The sequence below is a fragment of the Toxorhynchites rutilus genome, chromosome 2 (genome assembly GCF_029784135.1).
Source record: "Toxorhynchites rutilus septentrionalis strain SRP chromosome 2, ASM2978413v1, whole genome shotgun sequence".
Lineage (NCBI taxonomy): Eukaryota > Metazoa > Arthropoda > Insecta > Diptera > Culicidae > Toxorhynchites > Toxorhynchites rutilus.
Window position 1 is genome coordinate 138318876 of NC_073745.1, and position 20327 is coordinate 138339202.

At 40.0% G+C, this 20327-nt stretch overlaps 1 protein-coding gene across 6 annotated transcripts in view; it reads right to left on the bottom strand.

The window, feature by feature from the left end:
• Window positions 1-18523, bottom strand: part of LOC129768262 (gastrula zinc finger protein XlCGF42.1-like) — a 42007-nt gene extending 23484 nt beyond the window's left edge. For 2 of the 6 annotated variants that reach the window (XM_055769776.1, XM_055769779.1), the window contains exon 1: window positions 18399-18503. Coding sequence is in view for 1 of the 6 variants with exons in the window: in XM_055769778.1 (XP_055625753.1) it covers window positions 18399-18421 (23 nt within the window). In the remaining 5 variants the exon portion in view is untranslated. Of the gene's footprint in view, window positions 1-9782; window positions 9895-18398 lie in introns of those variants that run through there. The other 4 variants (XM_055769780.1, XM_055769777.1, XM_055769778.1 and 1 more) reach the window with 3 other exon arrangements.
• Window positions 18524-20327: the final 1804 nt, after the last annotated feature.

The following is a 20327-nucleotide window of genomic DNA, read 5'->3' on the forward strand; positions in this document are numbered from 1 at the left end:
TTACCATGTCCAGACATGGCTGCTTGGGTTGGTTTGTTGATGTGTTGTGATGAGAACCAATGTGGTGTACGGTTTGAATGAGAATGATCGTTACGGCAGCGGAGCGGGGATTTTTAAGCTGACTGGCTGGCTCGAGAATTACGCATGTGTGAGACTGCGACCAATGTTTCGTTCATTTTTTTCTTTTTCCTTTCCAATCGTGCTTCATTATATTTCGCTGCTGCTCTGGTTGCCCGTTTTGGTCGGTACGATTTGAGGAGCACAAAATGGACCAATCAAAAATGGGCACATAGTGCATTTTGACAATGGTTGATAATTCACAATTATTCAATTATTTATCTCAAGAAAAATGAAATGTTATTCGTTATGATAGATGCGTAGATATATTTCCTATCAATTGATGCAAAAACCTTTGCGATCTATTGAGAAATGCTCGAGTTATAAGCGTTCCAAATCTTGCATTTTTTCCTACTTGTTCAGTGCCTAGATTTCCATTTCACCCCCTATATCTTCCGGTTAGACGTAGTCCTACGTCAAAAAATTTCATACAAATTTTAGCAATTTAAAACTGCCTTAGGCCGATTACACATTATCCGGTTTCTGCCGGACCGGTTTGAAACCCAAATGGCAAATTTCGATCGGACCAACCTTTTTACGACGCCGTGATGCAGCCGTCTACAGCGACTGCAATGTCCGGTGACCGGACAAGCATTATACGCGATGACCGTAGAATAGTGTCGACGTCTGGTGGAGACATCGGTTTGGGAAAGCAAATCATTCTCTATAAGATTATCACACCTCAAGACAGTTTTAAGTTTGTTTAAATTTTTAATGAAAACTTTTACTTCATATTATTTGATTGCTCAGAACCTGTGGTATTGATTCTTCCTTAACCATTTTTGTATAGTTTCCTTGATATTTTAACTAAAACTCATCATTGTAATATACAATCATTATCAGACACAATTATTGTTCAGGAGGTTTCCCAACTTGCAAAAAACGTATTACTTTATTACATAAAGAACACATTTCATGAGAAGAAGTTAATTTTCATTCATAGTTTTTATTTTAAGATATGTGTTTAATGCACCTGAAAATCCATTATCACTATCATTTCCCAAAAGCGGAGCACGAAGCTCCATGCCATGAAAGCGAATTGACAGTTGTTTGTCATGTCTGTTAGTATTAGTACAATTCAGGCAATTTTTCGTCTAATGTAATAGTATGTGTGCACTATTGACGTTTGTTTGTTGATTTTGAAACCAGTTGATAATTTGCAAGCGATATGGATGCTGAAATTTTTATTTCACTTCTTCAACAACTACCAGTGTTGTGGAACTAATTCTGTGATGCAAGTTTCTGCTCAAAGAGAAGCAATGGTCACAGGTGCACGATGTCATCATTTAGCATATTGCCACGGACTGTGTTATTAACGGTGAGTGGTGTCTTTTGACAAGCAGATCGAGTTATTTAATTGACTTCTATTTTTTGTTCACAGGCAACATCCCTTATCTGAAATAATTATTAAACGAGTTCGGGGATGTCAAACAAATCTTCAATCGGTTCATGGAGGGGCGGATTTCGAGCGGCTTTATCGAGCTGAATGAGAAGGTTAGTTTTTGTTAATTTGAACACACTAAAAATAATTCTCTCGTCTAATATTCTTTGGGTATTCCAGTTTGACCTGACCGGCGACGCGATCGACGACGAGACCAAGGCACTCCAGCCAAAACTGTCAGATATGTGCTCTGTGGTCTAAATGTTCCAATGCCCGACGCCAAAGCATCGGTTCTGTCAGAACGAAATTCCAGCTTATCTGATTCGGTCATTCTTTGCCCCGGATCCGCGTATTGATAGCTGTGATGCGAATTGGGCTCGAGAAGCTGCCCATGCCCCAGGATTACGTGCTCGAGGAATTGCGGCATATGTTGAGCTCGTTCTTCGACGAGGATCAGCGGAAGCAGCAATGGAATAGTGTTTGAACGAATTATGTTATTTTATTCGTAATTTGTTTACTGTATTAATGAAATAAAAAAAACTCTAGAATGAATGGATGTGTATACATTCTCTTGTAGGTAAATTCCAAAATAATCACAGGAAGTGAACACATTATACATATAAATAAATAGTGCCTCTGGCTTGTAACGGAATGTTATTATTATTGGTTCATCAAATTGCACTTTTATCTAACCGTGTTTCTGAGACTGTTGAAAAATTATGTGGCAACAGAGCGTGTGAAATAAATCATACTATTCGTGTATGCTTGGAAACGAAATAATTATGCGTATGAATGAATAAACCGCAGCTGGACTAAAGTTAGTTTTTTAAACGTATTCTGAAGTGGGGCGGAAGTATTCACGATAGGTACGGTAAGAACGCCGTTATGATGCAGGATGTGTGTAATGTCCGTGAGGCCTGGTCTCACTTTGATCATGCTCATGGTGTGCTACACTCCAACATTCGGCCTTATGTGATTTCCAAGGAACATACATATGAGAACGCTCGTGGTTGCCGCAGCAGCTGTGGGTTTAAGGTTTTCCGTCTGCACTCAGCTGCATGTAACCGGAATATTTGAAGCAATGTTTACCTGTCAAATCCACATATGAATAAATGCATATATGTGTTTGTGAGAGATGTACGGTTTTGTGTAGCGCGAGGTCTCTTTCACATTGTTGTCCGGTTTTCCGTCCAAACCCAGCGGCGCTTTTTGAAACCGGTCCGGCAGAAACCGGATAATGTGTAATCGCCCTTAGGGCCGACTAATCCGATAGAGAATAGTTGGCCTCAAACAAACTAATGTCGTATCTAGATGTCGACACCATTCCGCCGTCAATAATGTGATAAAGAAGGACACTTCCGTCGTGACTGCCGGAAACTGGAGCACGACAGGAAGAACAGTGAAAAAGAAACTGCTAAAAATCAGAAGGCAAATATAGTGGTTGAACATGAAGAAGCTGCTGAGGTGTGTCTGGCTGCTGGTCTGCAGGCTGGTGAATCCGGTGACGTCGTGTGGTGCCTGGATTCGGGAGCGACATCGCATATGACCAGTAATGCATCGCTTCTTGAGAACGTTATAAAAGATAATACGACTATTGGCCTCACTGATGGGAACAAGATCGCTGCGGTAGGAGTTGGTTCGAGCAGATTCCGTTCGCTGGACGAAAACGGCAAGGAAGTACCTGTGACTGTCAAGCAAGTTTACTACGTTCCTGCTTTGGCCGGAAATCTACTGTCGGTCAGCAGATTGACCGACGAAGGCTGTTCCTTCTTGTTCAACAAAACCGGCTGCGAGATCCAGAAGAACAGGAAGGTTTCGCTGAGTGCTGAAAGAAGTGGAAATTTGTATCGGCTGAAATCCTCTGTACATAAGGCATTCGCGACGACGGCAGGCCACAATCCGAATTGCATTCATGTGTGGCATCGTCGACTTGGCCATCTGGACAAGCAAGCAGTAGAGAAGATCGTCCGAAAGGGTCTCGGAACCGGTTTGAATTTGCAGGAGTGTGATGTGAAAGCTGATTGCGGAGCATGCTATGGGGGGGAAAATGTGTCGTGCGCCGTTTCCAAGCCAGTCCGCGTCCACTTCCAGCGCTGTAGGAGACCTCGTCCATACCGACTTGTGTGGGCCTCTGGAGGTTGCAACACCGAGAGGGAATCGTTTCCTGAAGACGATGGTGGACAATTACAGGCGATATTGCGTTCTGTACCTGCTGACGAACAAGTCGGAAGCGGCTGAAAAGATCATCGAATATTCGAGGATGATGCAGCACCAGTTTGGCCGTTTGCCGAAGCTAATACGTTCCCAAGGGGGTAGGAGAGTACTCCAGTGCTGAGTTGAAGAAATTTTCGGCGGCGAACGGAATTCGGTTGGAGCAACCGTACAGCTCGCAACAGAACGGTGCCGCTGAACGGAAGAATCGTACGTTGCAAGAGATGATGCGATGTCTTTTGTTGGAAGCTGGGATGTATAAACAATACTAAGGAGAAGCAGTTTCAACAGCCAATTTCCTGCAGAACTTACTGCCAACTGCTGCGACCGAAGAAACGCCGTTCGAACTCTGGTCGGGTAAAATACCAAATTATTCCTTCCTGCGAGTGTTTTGTACGGAGGCGTACGTCCACGTGCCGGATGAGAAAAGACGGAAGCTTGATCCGAAGGCGCGAAAGATGATATTTGTCGGGTATGCCGAAGGAAGGAAGGCGTATCGGTTCCTGGATCCGGCTACGAACCGAATCACTATCAGCAGAGATGCGAAGTTCCTTGAGCTGACTAGTACTACTCACGAGGAGTTTCAAACTGGTACGAACTTAACTGGAAGAGCAAATGTCACGGCGCAGTTACATGCCTTCGGTGAAGAGTTCGTTGATGAAGCGGTATTCGAGGATCCGGAAGAAATTGCGGAGCAAGAGAACAGAACCGACGACAGCAATTCGTTCCACAGTTCAACCGAGAACGAGCCTAACTTTGAGGGGTTTGAAGAAGAATTTCTCCGTCGATCATCGCGCGCCTTCAAAGCGATTCCGCCACGTCGGCTGCTTGAGGAGATCTGCTACGTCCAGGCGGCGGATGATGAGCGGATGAACCACAGAGTTTTCAAGAGACGTTGTCTGGTTCTGATGAGACGGAGTGATGAGCTGCAATGAAAGAGGAGCTGGAGTCCCATGATCGGAACAGCACGTGGGAGCTCACAGTACTCCCAGTCGGTCGCAAAGCGGTAGGCTGTCGGTGGATCTATAAAATCAAAAGAGGTTCCGGAAACGAGATCGTTAAATATATAGCTCGCTTAGTAGCTCAGTGCTACACCCAGAAGTACGGGGAGGACTTCGAGGAAACGTTTGCTCCTGTGATCAAGCAAACCACCCTTCGGACTTCATTGGCAGTGGCGTCTCAACGTAATCTGACTCTTCGGCACCTGTATGTTAAAACCGCATACCTGTACGCAGTCTTCAGAAAACCAAACCCAGCGGTGCGCTTGAGTTTTATTTTCATCAGCGCCCGTTCATGAAAAACATCTGTTCTCTCTTTGAACCAAGTGCACCAAAATCTTTGAACATGAGGGCATTGATTTTGAGCCCGGTGCGACTCGTGTATAAATCCGGGAGCGTCAGTGTCTCTTTTGTTTTGTCTTTTCCTTCGCCCCAGCGCAAGCGTTTCCCATGGACGCTTTGTTTTTTTTTTCTTTTCGTCATTACGTTTGCAGTCTGAAGCTTTGCTCAGTCGCGGTCTGACAATAAGTCGCGGTTGCAGCGGATGATCATCAAATCGTCGAGCATATTAGGGGACATTCGTAACCGATGTTGCTCTAATAAAAGTCGCTGAGAAGCATCGCTCAACTGACACTTGCGTTGCTGATGTAGATAAAGCAACCATCGCCAACTCATACAATTGTGGATCTTCGAATTGTTGGGATTCCCAGTATTTCACCACATCTGTATTGACCGGAAGTCGTGTTTTGGTGTTAGCCAATTCCAAAAGTTTCAACTTCAGATCTACCTGCGAAGGATAAAGTTTGGAAGATGAAGCTTTCTGGCATTCTTCTTCGAGCAAGGCTTCCAAATCGTCCTCTGTTGAAATATTTGACTGTTGTTGAGATGTTGGGTAACTCTGAGCCTCAGGTTGATTTGGTTTTATTGTTATCAAAATATTGCTCACTTTTAACATATGTTCCTGTATAAATTAAAATATTAAATAAAAATCAATAAATTTATAAAAAATGAAATGGAATAAAAACACTCGACAAAAAATTAGAGGAACAGAATTCGGAGTGAACATTTTTAGTGATTTTTCAAATGATGTAAAATCGTGATAAATCAACACATGAGAATGAAATATACATTTTTGTAAAGCTTCAACTTTCAAGTTCTGAAATATTCACATTTTTATTTTCGTGAGTGTACCGTTCTGAATCATATTTCGGGCGCTAATGGCATATGATGCAGAAAACAGTTCTCAACTTTATGCACAGGTATTATTTGGTTGATATTTTTAATAAATTAGTTCAATATGCTTTTAAGCTTTCTACTTTGTTACCTATTTGATTGAAAAGCATGAAAAAACCATCGAATAAAATGCTTTTCAAATCAAGCGAATAAGAATCAAATAAGTGGATTTTTGGATGGATTTTTTCCTATTTAAATGTAATTCTCAAATGAAGTGATAGTGAAACCAAGGGATTACTGTAAATAAGCAATTATGATATTAATTTTATAGTTATATCATCAATGCATCAAGCATTTCAAGATATTAGTGTCCGAAATATGAAGTTATATTAGGCTGTCAAAAAAGTCCTGCGGTATTTTTTTTGAATTTTCATTTGTTCATAAAATTAGTTATAATCATCTGTTTTAAGTCAAATATGCGCCGTTTTGTTCGATGACTTGTTCCCAACGAGATGCCAACTTCATAATACCCCTGTTATAGAAGCTCGCTTTCTTATTGGCAAAAAACTCGTATAGCCAATTTTCACAGGCCTCTTTTGTGGCTAACTTCTGACTACCTAGCTCGTTCGTCATGGACAAAAACAGGTGGTAGTCACTTGGTGCAAGGTCCGGACTATACGGCGGATGCAAAAGAACCTCCCATCCGAGCTCCCGGAGCTTCTGGCGCGTCACCAAAGAAATGTGTGGCCTGGCGTTGTCCTGATGGAAGACAATGCGGCCTCTGTTTATCAAAGATGGCCTCTTCTTCATGAGTGCTACCTTCAAGCGGTCCAGTTGTTGGTAGTACAGGTCCGAATTGAGCGTTTGGCTATAGGGAAGCAGCTCATAATAGATTATTCCTTGACAATCCCACCAAACACACAGCAGAACCTTCCTGGCCGTTAATGAGGGTTTGGCCACCGTCTGAGCCGCTTCAGCGGGCTTCGACCACGACCGTTTGCGCTTCACGTTGTCGTAAGTGACCCACTTTTCATCGCCAGTCACCATCCGCTTCAGAAACGGGTCGATTTTGTTGCGATTCACATTCACATGCGTCGATACGGTCAAAGATGTTTTTTTGCGTCAACGTGTGTGGCACCCATACATCGAGCTTCTATGTGAATCCAAGCTTCTTCAAATGGTTAATAACGGTTTGATGACTTATCCCCAGCTCTTGGCCGATGCTACGGCTGCTACTATGCCGGTCTTTCTCGGCTAATTCAGCGATTTTGTCGCAATTTTCGACGACAGGCCTTCCGGAGCGTGGCGCATCTTCGACAACCTCTACACCAGAACGAAAACGTTGAAACCATCGTTGTGCGGTGGAAATGGAAACTGTATCGGGTCCATAAACTGCACAAATTTTATTGGCAGCTTGAGATGCATTTTTGCCTTTGTCATAGTAGTACTGTAAAATATGTCGGATTTTCTCTTTATTTTGCTCCATATTTGCGACACTATAACTCACGAACGACTTAACCAAACAAAGTACTGTCGAGGACTATATTATAGCGTGCAAAAATACATTTCCAACAAGCTATAGTGTTCTCGATACAATGAATACAACTAGAACTACGCGCTTACAACGACACCTCGCGGAAATACCGCAGGACTTTTTTGACAGCCTAATATATATATATATATATATATATATATATATATATATATATATATATATATATATATATATATATATATATATATATATATATATATATATATAAATGAACTTTGAAATTTAATATAGTGAACATTATAAATCATGTGGGCGCATTCTAAGACGCACGCTCATTTCCGTACACATCAAATTCTAGCGCCCCATTTTGCCTTCCGTCGTCCTAAGCAAAGCAAAAAAAAATCAACAGCGCTGCATCCATGCCATTACCAACCGTATGCGCTTGGGTACAGAAATATGAATCAACAGAGAAAGCAAATAAAATTCATGCGCGGTGTAGAGCAGGTAGGTGCAGAAACACGGTGCTAATCTCGGCGCGAAAACCGGTGCACATTACAGCTCAAAATAAGTACGGCGCAAGCACAGCGCAAAAACGGTGCTGACAGCCAAACATTTCATCTGTGTTTCGGTGTGTGCTCATTTGACAGAGCGCTAGTGCGCACACGGAGTGGGAGCTCAACTGGGTACAAAAATCTTGTTGCGCATCAGCACCGAGTTGAATTCTGAAGACTGCCTGTACGGTACCTTAGCTGAGGAGTTATATACGAAACAACCTTCTGGCTTCATCGAGAAGAGTAACAAGCGGCTTGTGTGCAGACTACGCCGTAGCATCTACGGGTTAAAACAATCAGCCAGGTGCTGGAAGCAGCGTTTACACGGCGTGTTGCGAAGCTTGGGATTTACGCAAAGCGAAATGGATCAATGTCTCTACACCAAGATCGTCGGTGGACTGAGAGTCTATCTGCTCGTATATGTCGATGACATACTTGTCACTTGCCAGGATTCTTCGGAGATCGACCGAGTGACCAAAGCATTGAGTGAGGAGTTCGACATAACCGACTTGGGAGAGCCTAGTTTCTTCCTAGGTCTGGAGATCCGACGATTGGACGGGAAATAAAGAATTTGTTCGGAGAGTTACATTGACAAAATCGTTGCTAGATTCGGGTTGCAAGATGCCAAGACTGCCAAATGTCCGATGGATACCGGATTCACTTCATCGATAGATACCAGCTCACCCTTCCCAGACAACACGACCTACTGGAGTCTTGTGGGCGTCCTGCTTTACGTCGCTGTGTGTGCTCGACGAGACGTCGCCATGAGTGCATCGATCCTTGGCCGTAAGGTGTGTGCTCCTACAGAAAACGATTGGTTGGCGGCGAAGAGAGAACTCCGTTATCTCAAGTCAACGGAAGGGGCTAAGCTGCTGTACAAGAACAATACTGAAGGACTGCTAGGATTCTCCGATGCCGATTGGGCTGGCGACAGCAGCACTCGTCGGTCGACCACGGGATATGTATTTCTCTATGCAGGAGGAGCAATATCGTGCGGCAGCAGACTCCAGCACTGCGTCACGCTCAGCTCAATGGAATCTGAGTACGTGTCGCTCGGAGAGGCCAGTCAAGAAAATGTTTGGTTGAGAAGGCTGCTCAGTGACATGGGTGAAACGCTGGACGGACCAACATGCATTATGGAAGACAACCAAGGATGCATCCAGTTCATTCAATTTATTCATGCGAAAATAGATGTAAACGGGTGAGAATATATATGATACATTTCTTCCAGGTATATATAACCACTTTGAATAGAATAAATTCAGGCATATTCAGGCAAACGCTGGTGAATTTCTCACTGGTGAGAAATCACTAAAGTTGGATGCAGTTCTACTTAAGGTGAATAAATTCACCGAAAATATGAATATATTCATTATAAAAGTTCGCGCTAGTGTAAATGGTTGAAGCGATTTCTATAAATCTCATCATATTTCTTCAAATGAATATATCCCTAGTCTAAACCCACCCTTAGACTACGAAGAGAAAAACAAACTATGAATCTTCGAGAAAAATCGTTTGATTCAATATTTCGTTTGTGTTTTGTCATTCCTTTGTTACCATGTAACCGGATCAGTTGAAATAAAAACGTGTCTATAAATTTCATTTTTATTCGTGTTCAATGTCCGATTTTGCCCAACACAGCCAACAATAAATACGTTGATCATATATTCGTGGAATGCTCTAGAGTTCATCCAGCCACCATCAGTTCGTCCCGTTCGTTTCGAGATGGTAGGGTGTCGCCGCCGAGTTATTTCTTCTTTAAGTTCCTTCAAATTTTGTGGCTTATTAACATAGCAACGGTCTTTCACGTACCCCCAGAGGAAGTAATCGACGACGAGAAATGTTGAAATTCTTACCATAAGATGACAATGTTTCATTAAGGCTTCGGTTGCTCGAGTAATACGATTTCACTAAAAATACACGTTATTGTACATCTTGACACTAAAAACCACTCGGTCAGACTGAACGAGTCGGCCCTAGGGCATCCATATACTAATACACTGCATTTGACAGCATCAAACCTAGGTAGTGCGGACCAAGATGCTGAACTATAGGTGTTTCGTTCTTGACACTTTCAGGACATGACGTGAGACGAGTAGCGAGACGTAACTTTCAGAATTATTTACTTTTTGTTTGGGTGTGCGGTTATGATTTCAATGTCAACTCGCTAAGGAAAATCATTGAAGGAAAAAATAAGCAAATATATATATTCGTGGAATATAGTGCACAACCTCCTTTTGCTCTAGCCAATTACCGTTACAAGCTCTTTCCGGATCTCCTTCCAGGTATATGCACAGCATTCTCCTCCTTCCTGAGCGAAATCAGTGGAGCCACAATCAGCGTTATTGTTTGTCACCATCGCCGTAAGCTGATAGTACTATTTTCCCCGCCGATGGGAGCCAAACAGAAGTACATTTTACAATAAACAATAAAGCGCGAGCAGCTATTTTGCCAACGAATGCATTTGTCACCAAAAGATACGACTTGTTTTGTAAACAAATTTGTTTTTTCACGAGCAATGGCCGAACAGCAATTTTGACATTGCGGTCCACCTATAATACAACGCCTTGGTGCGGACTGAATCAAAACGGCTGTCTAAAAAGATCCAATTGAAATGTCAAAACAGATCCAACGATCAGGAGTGTTATTTTTCTTATGATAATCAACACTATAAAAAAGGTATTGTTATCAAAGGCAAAAATAATTAACATTATAAAATGAATGAACTACATTTTCCGTCAATTGTTTAATTGATCATTGCATCTCTGAAAGAACATCTCATATTGCAAGGTATCAAAACCTGACAGGATATCAACAACCTACGAATAACGCTTAGTTCACTTCAAGATTTCAATGTGAGAGCAAAATTCGACATTGGCGAATTTCGATACATAAATACATAGCAAAAGTGAAATATTTTTTTCTAACGTTTTTTCTAACAGCCTTGCTAGTGAAGCTGACCGAATGGAATTCGCGTAATTATGATCCGCTAGTGCTGATGATGAATATAACGGTAAAGCAATCTGCACTTTTTGTTGATGATGGACGTAATCCTCCGAGTCAAATGCCGGTTTAATTGTTGGGAAGGCATTACAGTTTCTCACGAGGTTTCCTTTCCAGTTGAAACGAAACGATGTATTTCTATCAAAACGATCCTGAAAATATGTATGAAAGGTTTGCTACACTTGGTTTTCAATAATTCAAACATCGTACTTACTCCACAGATACGGGAATCCTTATTCGGAACTAGTTTTTTTGTCTCCGCAAAAATCGACCCAGTGCGTCTGTAAAAACGTTTCCAAGGGTATACAATAAAAGCTAACGCAAACATTTTCACTCGTATTCGGGCAGCCTTTCACTGAGCTACGCATTTTCAATGTCCACTTTCCCTAATATAATGTTTTTCCGAACGAAATAAAAACAAACGAAGTCACAGTCACGTAAATGTTTACTCCTGCGAATTTTCAAATCGCATGAATAATTCGATAAAAAGTGGAACGAAGTGTTGCCAGATGAGTTTTAAAAAAGGTCTGTAAAAATATGTGAAAGTCTGTTAAAATTGTGGAAATGTCTGTAAAAGTGTGCGGATCTGTAGAAATGTCTTTCAACGTTAATTTTCACAGATTTATTAATGCTTTATACATCGAGATGCACGTAAGATTGTCTTTGTATATTACTATATATTTTGTGTATGTATATTTTGTATATATACAGCCGTTTCATGCCAAACCGATAAAGTGGTTCTCAGATTGCGATGAAAAGTGGTGGTTTTGTTCTTTATCGCAAAACATTAGACCCATATTTTTTATTTTTTCGTTGGGGTGACTATTTCCATTTTAGTGTGGTCCGAAATTCCCACTTTTTCCCAAAACTGACATTTTCAAAAATTCATAACTTTAGAACCATTGAATAAGTTTAGATTATCGACATATCTAATTGAAGCCAATGGGCTAGCCTTTTATTAAAAATATTGAGCTAGCAAAAAAAAATTTCATTTCCGTAATTTCGTTTAATTTCATTTCGTATCGATTGTAGTTGTTTTTTATTGTTTTCATTGGCGCTATATTTTTTTATATTTTTCTTGAAAGCTGAGGACGTTTTACATGACATATCTCGATTTCAGAGATGCTTTTTTATATTTTTAAGATATGATTTTTCAAAGTTAACCGGTGATTCGAAAAATCATTTTGCCCCTTGAGAACCACTATATCGCATTCACATGGAATGGTTGTATATATATTTTCAAATTTTCGTGAAACGTGGTAGATTTGTCCTTTATCGAAAAATATTTGACCAGTATTTTTCCATTTTTTCATTATGGTGCTAATTCATATTTTAGGGTGGTCCGAAAAATTATTTTTTTCGGTTTTTTGACGTAGGACTACGTCTTTCATTTCTATACCGAGGTGTAAAACCGAAGTTTCGAAAATGAAAGCGTTACGCCGGAGACCGAAATTTTGAGCGTTAATAGCTCTTAAACAACAGAACGAAATGGTATGATAAACACTTCATTCGAAAGATAAAAGGTCTACGCGTCATATACTTGTTACTTTTTCATCCAAAAACTTGTTTCAATAGTCTTAAAATTGCTTTCAAAACAGGCTATTGAAATCACCAATCGGTATATAAGCGAGCGCTGCTCGTAAACACCCTCAGTTATGATTGAACAGCGATTGGAGCACGTTGTCGCTGTGTTGTGAAGCTATTTTCGTTTATCATGAAAGCGCTAATGAACGGTGTCACCAAGAGCCTGTATGTGCACCTAAGGCCAGAAGGGAATCCATCAGGAGGAGAGTGATGCCACGATTCCGCTTGAAACATCGGCCGCAACACACACATATACACGCGCGGAATTCTCGTTGCTGAAAAATAATCTGCCAGTTCCCCTGGGAATTGAAAAATACATTCATGCGAAAGAGTTTATTTTAATGTTTTCTATCCATATAACACTGCAACCAAATACATTTGGTTTTGTGATTTTTCAATCAATCGCAATTAATAGGAAAGCTTCTGAATATTTTTTTCCCATCAGTGGAAAACTTTCGTATCCAATATTGGATGCGTAACATGAAAAACGTGAAACATCATCGCTAAAATCAAGTCATTTTCGAGCGATTATTTGCTTTCTACTCATATAATGCTGCGACCAAATACATTTCGTTTTGGATTTTTTCAATCAAGTGCGATAAACCTAAGACCACGTCTTTCGACAATTTATTAGAGGTGCAATGAATCTTTAGGAATTCCCGCTCTACGCGCACTGGCAAACAATGTTTACTCAACAATTTCTCAAACGAGAAATGGGTGTTGTGAGAAAAGATTAGCGAACGCGAAAACGACAAACGGGAGAAAGATATGTTTGGAGGTTGAAGGAAATTGGCAGAAAACTTCTTCATTCTATCATTCAAATAATGTGATTCATACCACTTCGTTTTACCAGAAAGAGTTTCTTAATGCTCAAAGGAGGAATTGAGTCCTCCGAGGAAATTACCCAGCGCAAATTACAGTCGACTATCGATTGCGGCATTCGTACACAAATAATTTTATAATGCAGTTTCACCAAAGTGATTTCTTCGGATATATTCACTACATCATGTCATATATTTCATATTCTTCATTATGAAATCCATATGCATGGCACCTATCGTAATCGAATTATCATCGACACCACGATTTTCGCTAAATGCTCCTTTCAGTTCGGCCTGTAAAAAACTTTTCTGAACTCTAATCCATCAAATTGGGAGCCCTGAAAAGGGCCGTTGATTATATGCTAAGCTAATATAGCACGCTCTCCTCGGATACGATGGGCCAGCTGGATGTCCTTGGGCATGATGTGACGCGTTTTGCATGGATAACACACAAATTGGTATCTTCGAATAAGCCTCCTGCAGCGTCATAACTGCGGAACTCTGGAAGCGCAAGTCGGTTTTGAAGTCCTGAGCAATTCCACGATCCAAATGCTGCAAAGGTAGCTGCGGATCACCAATTTGGTCGACTTCTGATAGCGACGAATTTCACGCAAAGTTCCCGGTCGATAGCGATGTGGCTTCTTCACCTATCCTGCTGCTGGTGCGCTTATCCGAGCTGCTTTCATGTGCCTTACCACCGAAAGACTAACGAGCTTGAGTCCTCACGGTGCGTCATTTCTTACTCTACTCTCGCACCGTGAGAACTCGTTTGTTTGGGACAAAGCAGACAGCTCGTTAGTCTTTCGGTGGTAAGGCACCACGAAAGCAGCTCGGATAAGCGCACCAGCCGCAGGAAGTGTGGAGACGCCACATCGCTATCGACCGGGAACTTTGCGTAAAATTCGTCGCTATCAGAAGTCGCTGATCCGCAAGCTACCTTTGCAGCAGTTCGTTGAATTGCTCAGGATTTCAAAACCGACTTGGATTTCAAAACCGACCAAAGTTCCGCGGTTATGACGCTGCAGGAGTCCTATTCGAAGATACCAATTTGTGTGCTATCCATGCAAAACGCGTCACATCATGCCCAAGGACATCCAGCTGGCCCATCGTATCCGAGGAGAGTGTGCTATATTAGCTTAGCATATAATCAACGGCCCTTTTCAGGGCTCCAAATTTGATGGATTAGAGTTCAGAAAAGTTTTTTGCAGGCCAAACTGAAACGAGAATTTTCGTTTGGATGCCATACAGCATCGAGAAAATTCCGGAAAGATCTAATCGTTGCTGAAAAACAATCTGCCAGTTCCCTGGGAATTGAAAAATACATTCATGCGAAAGAGTTTATTTTAATGTTTTCTAATCATATAACACAGCGACCAAATACATTTGATTTCGTAATTTTTCAATCAAGTGTAATTAGCTGGAAAGCTTCGGAAGATTATTCTTTCCCATCAGTAGGATATTTTCGTATCTAATATTGTATGCGCGCGCAACGGAAATTGTTTCGTATCGCGAAAATTATATAATATTCAATCGATATTGCTCAGTCGCCGAAATTTTCATACTCAGAGAGTTTATTCTCCTCTAGTTTGCCTTCCAAATTGCCATCGTAAACCACACCTTCTCTCGATTCAATCACGCACGAAAAGCATACTTAAATGATATTCTGGTGGTGAAACCCATTCATTTTTCGTGAGGCGTCGTACACAAATTACGTAACGCGATGAGGGGGGAGGAGGTAGATGTTGCGTTACTTTCTGTTTATTAGAGATAGGAAATTGCGTTACGTAAGGGGGGGAGGGGGTTCAAGATCCGGATTTTTAGCGTTACGTAATTTGTGCACGACGCCTGAGGACATCGACAAGACAACATCGTTACTGAACGAGCTGAACGGCGAGGGATCGAGGGATTCATTACCTGGCCTGACCTGACCTGAAATGCAATCAGTTTGTTTTAACTGTGAGGGAGCGCAGAAAAGCCGATCGATCAGAAGGAGAAGAGAAGGTGACCAAGAGAGCATCGAAATACGGTTCCTTGGGAAGACATTGAAGCAGCCGCCACACACACACACACATACACGCGCGCAACTCTTTTCGTTTGCTGGTTATCGAGAAGAAACCTGGAAAGAAATGATCGTTGCTGAAAAATAATCTGCCAGTTCCCCTTGGAATTGAAAATCACATCCAAGCGAGTTTATTTTAATTTTTTTCTATCCATATAATACTGCGACCACATACATTTGGTTTTGTGGTTTGTCAATCAAGTGCAGTTAACAGGAAAGCTTCTGAAGATTATTCTTCAGAACAAGGTTTTTTGTATCCAATATTGAATGCATATAACCTTGAGCCTCCAACGTAATGCTCTCGTTTTTGAAGCCACCCAAATATTTATTTATTCATTCATTCAGGATGGATTTAGATTCAACTTCAAACAAATGATCCCTAAATCAACGATAGTCCTACGTCACCCTTGCGGTTATACCATAGATATAACCCACTTCCTGTTTTTTCCAAAAATGACTTTTTCGAAAATTCATAACTTTCGAACTGCAGAACCGATTTGGATGATCGAAATATCAAATTAGATGATATTTTTTAGAAAAACACTTGCAAAAAAATGGATTTTGTTTTTGTAATTATTGATTGTATTTGATTTTTGATGTTCTCATGGCTTCAGACTAGAGGGCGCTATATTTTTTTATATATTTTTTTTTGAAAACTGAGGTCTTTTACATAACATATCCAAAAATCAGAAATGTGATTTTTGTCATTCATGAGTTATGATTTTTCAAATTGAACCGATGGTACGATAAATCATTTTTTTGCCTTTTCTTCCAAAAATTACTTTTTCAAAAATTCATAACTTTTGATCTAATGTACCGATTTAGGTAATCGACATATTAAATTGAAGCCAATGGGCTAGTCTTATTTAAAAAATTATTGCACTTTTGATTCAAGCCGCATATATTTAGTCTAGCTGCATAGAAGTATTGAACGAATACTGAAAACAACTTCAATTTGAAAATTCATAACTCAAAATCTGAAAAGACACTTCATTTGTTTCGAAATACATTACGTAAAAACCCCAGCTTTCAAAAAAAAAATATTCAAAAATATAGCGCCCTCTATCTTCAATCGAAAAAACTATGGAAAACTAACACAATCAATAATTACAAAAACGAGAATCCACATTTTTCGCAAGTATGTATATTTTTTCAAAGAAGATCTATCATTGGCTTCAATTTGATATGTCGATTATCTGAATCGGTTCAGTTGTTCAAAAGTTATGATTTTTTAGCATGAAATTTCGTAGTATAGTATAGTAAATGTATAGTATGTATAGGAAATGAATGCAATTTTTCATTCATCGTGAAGAATCATATCATCTCTTTCGTCTGCAATGATGTCAGGGCAAACGTACTTATGAAATCATGAAACGTTGACGTGTACAATATATTGTTACAAAACAAAACACCAACAGAATGCAAAAGATACTGAAGTACTGTCGTCGGCCACTGAGCGATACTATGCTCAGACATCACTGCGGTCCAACCTATTTTGCGCACGTAACCACTGTGGTGACACTGGCAGTTAGGCGCTAGTTTGCACACGTAACCATTGCGGTTAAGCCGGACGGCAAAGTGTTAATGAATAACTCAAAAAATTGGTCTAACGTAATGTGTTTTGATATAAAATAAATATAAAAACTTTTTATGTATTAAAACTATGGAAAAATGTCATACGGTGAGTCAAATATCTTTGATGTGATGAACGTCGCATTGAATGTAAATTACTGTATATTCAAAAAGTCTGCAACAAAAATGAAAAGTATTTTACAGGTATGTCTGTGAATTTACAAACATATCTTTAAATCTGGCATCTCTGGTAGTCTGTACATTTGTTGCAAGAAATCGCTTGAAAAGATGCATGAATTTGCTTGAAACTGAAGTGGATTGAGTCCGCACCACTTAGATCTTGACTCGCGGATTATATCCTCTTGGCCGGGGCCTGGAACGAGTAGCCGAATATTATCGTCCCGAAGTGGGGAATGCAGTGTTACCATCGACGGAGCAAAAAAAAATTTCATAAGGAGCTGTTCAATTGTTTTTTGCGTGAGCGTTTAATCTGAAAGACCCTGTAGTATTCCGGATTTGAATACTTTATGAGGATGAATACTCTTCAATGGATGACAAAACAATGGGTTTTCAAGCGGCATCTCCGCGATTGAAGCAGTTTATCGTACCGTACAGCGTAGTTACAGGAATATTATACATCCTTGATGCAGATCGAAAACGTTTTGTCTGTTCGACCTTTTTCATAGGTTTTATCCAGGAATTCGATTGTCTTTTATCGTTTTAGTTCGAAAGCCTGATCAAAAATTAATTTTTCTTCTGTTTGTTTGTGCGTGTGGCTTATGATTTCCAAGGAGTAAGTTCTCTTCTTAGTTTATAAATGGTTTAGACACTTTTCTATTCTTGCTCCAGAATTAGACTGTTCTTTTATTTTAATTAGTTAACTATTACTGTATTTGTGTCAAACTAGTGTGTTTTGATGTGACTTTTATTTTATTGAGGCCGTATTGGTTTGGAAATATTAGGCGATTTCCTTAGACGGTCCAAATTGCCTCCACTTACCCTACATGAACATGAAAACAGTAAACCAAATAGTGAAAACAGCTACAAAAACAGAAAAATGACTAACGCAAACCAGTGATAAAATGGATTTGACTATCACTTTTTTTACAAGTACTCAGTATTATACATTATTAGCAGTATCGATACCTATAGATAACGTCAAACGAAAGAATATACCTCATAGAAAGTTGGGTTCCATTCCATTATTTATCACATTAGAACTCAGTACATTTCAAAATGAAGTGTTCGGAATTTGAGACTGTCCGGTATATGAGTCAAAACGGTATTTTTCTTCAACGTATGTTCAATGAACTATAGTATCCTAATGTTTATAAACAGGAATAGAACTCAAGTAAGCCACATCGCCGTAACCGTCGTAATAAGTTTCGGCTTGCGATGGTTCGGTTTCCTAAACATTTTCCCAATGTACTTACAGGTTATTGCTAACAAACGCCATCTCACTTCTCCAGTTTTATTTATTCGAATGAAATCAAAACCCAAAATTTTCCCGTTACTACACATAAATGCTAAATCTGTCTATATCTGAAGTAAACAAAACAAACTAGTTGTGTGCAAGGCGCATAGAAGTATATCCTAAGGTGGGCCAACTTGCTAAAACCACTCTTCAGCCATCTTGAAAGTCTACTGTGTTTTGTTTGTAAACAAAACACAATACGCCAGTGCCGAAGCTCGTTCCTGATCAGTCTGTCTCTTTCACGCTTCAAGCAAATAATTCCCCTTCTGCTTTCTTCCGTGCTGTTTTCATATACCGCTCCCCTACCCAACTTAGTGACGAAACGGCCTCACCTAGTACCATAGACCCATCTTGGTTGTGTGCAAGGTGTCTCTATATACACCGTTGTGTGTGATTTGTATCAAGATAGTAGAATTGATAGGTGGTTCGTAATTAACGCTATCCGCATTGACGGCATTGAGCTTTGTATTACGAAATGGGGGAGTAGGCATGATAATATGGGTTTGCAATAGAAATGAACACGCTTTTAAAATGAAAATTATGAATGAAAATTATTTTTTCCAAATCAATTTGGTACTCTATGTAAATGAAAATCACTTTTGATTGCAAGTAGTAAAAAAATATCATACAAAAACTGTGTCTAAAGATAATGTTATATTATAATGGTAAGTTTTGGTGAGAATATCGGAAAATTCATAGAAAATAATTTAAACTGGGGTCTGAACAACATATTTCTAGTAGGCTAATAACGCAAACAAAAAATTTTCATGCAAATTTTAACAAATTAAAACTGCCTTAGAACCGACTAATGTGATAGAGAATAGTTGGCCTCATACAAACTAATGTCGTATTTAGATGTCGACACCATTCCGCCGTCAACGCGAATTTAGAAAAGAGGTATGAGGAGCAGAGATGTCTGGTTTGAAGACATTTGACTAAGGCCATCTACACATTGGGCAACCGCAACCCGATCTAAGTTGACGATGTCAATTGCATCTCCAACTCAGCTCTGCACATTGAGGCAATTCGGGATATCGAAGCTGTGCACCCGTGGCCGAGTGGTTAGCGTCTCACATTATCATGCCGGGTGTTCGGGTTCGATTCCCGTTCTGGCCGGGGGATTTTTCGTCAGAGAAATTTCCTTCGACTTGCACTGTGGTCACGCGTAGAGCTTGCCCCTCGGAATACATTCAAGGCGTGTTATTTGGCTCAAGAAATATCAACTAAGTATTAATAAAATGACGCTAGTTAATGCATACGTTGAGACGGCAAAAGTTCCACAGGGAACGTTAACGCCATTCGAGAAGAAGAAGAGATATCGAAGCTGAGTTTGACAGCCAGTTTATATGAAGCAAAGATAAACAAAACACAAAGCAAAAATTAGTGGATTTTAACAAGTAGTTTCACAAATGTAATGAATTGATTTTGATAATGGTAAGCGTTGAATGGAAGAATAATGTTCTACAGAGCTAAATAGGTTGAAATATATACACTAGCAACATTAGAAACATCTTTTTATTGCCGTAGAAAATGACGCTTTCTCTGCGGCGGGAAAAATGAACACAACTTCAGGAACAAAATTATCAATGAAAATCAAATTATCGGTATCAAATGAATATTCTAAGTAAAAGTGTAACGAGTTTTGTAAAAGTGATAGAAAAATCATAAGCGAAAACAGTGTCTAGTAATGATTTTTTTCGCGTTTCTTCAAAAGCCATTATTGGGAGAAAACGCAAGATGCAGTGTATTTGTGGGCCTGGGAGATATTTTCAATTTCACTGCCGAAGGAAGTCGTTTGGTCGTCGAGGGTAATTTTACATACCTGGTGGAAAGAAATGAAACGCGTTGATATGAAGATCTCAGGTACGGTTGTTTATCAATGGCTCAA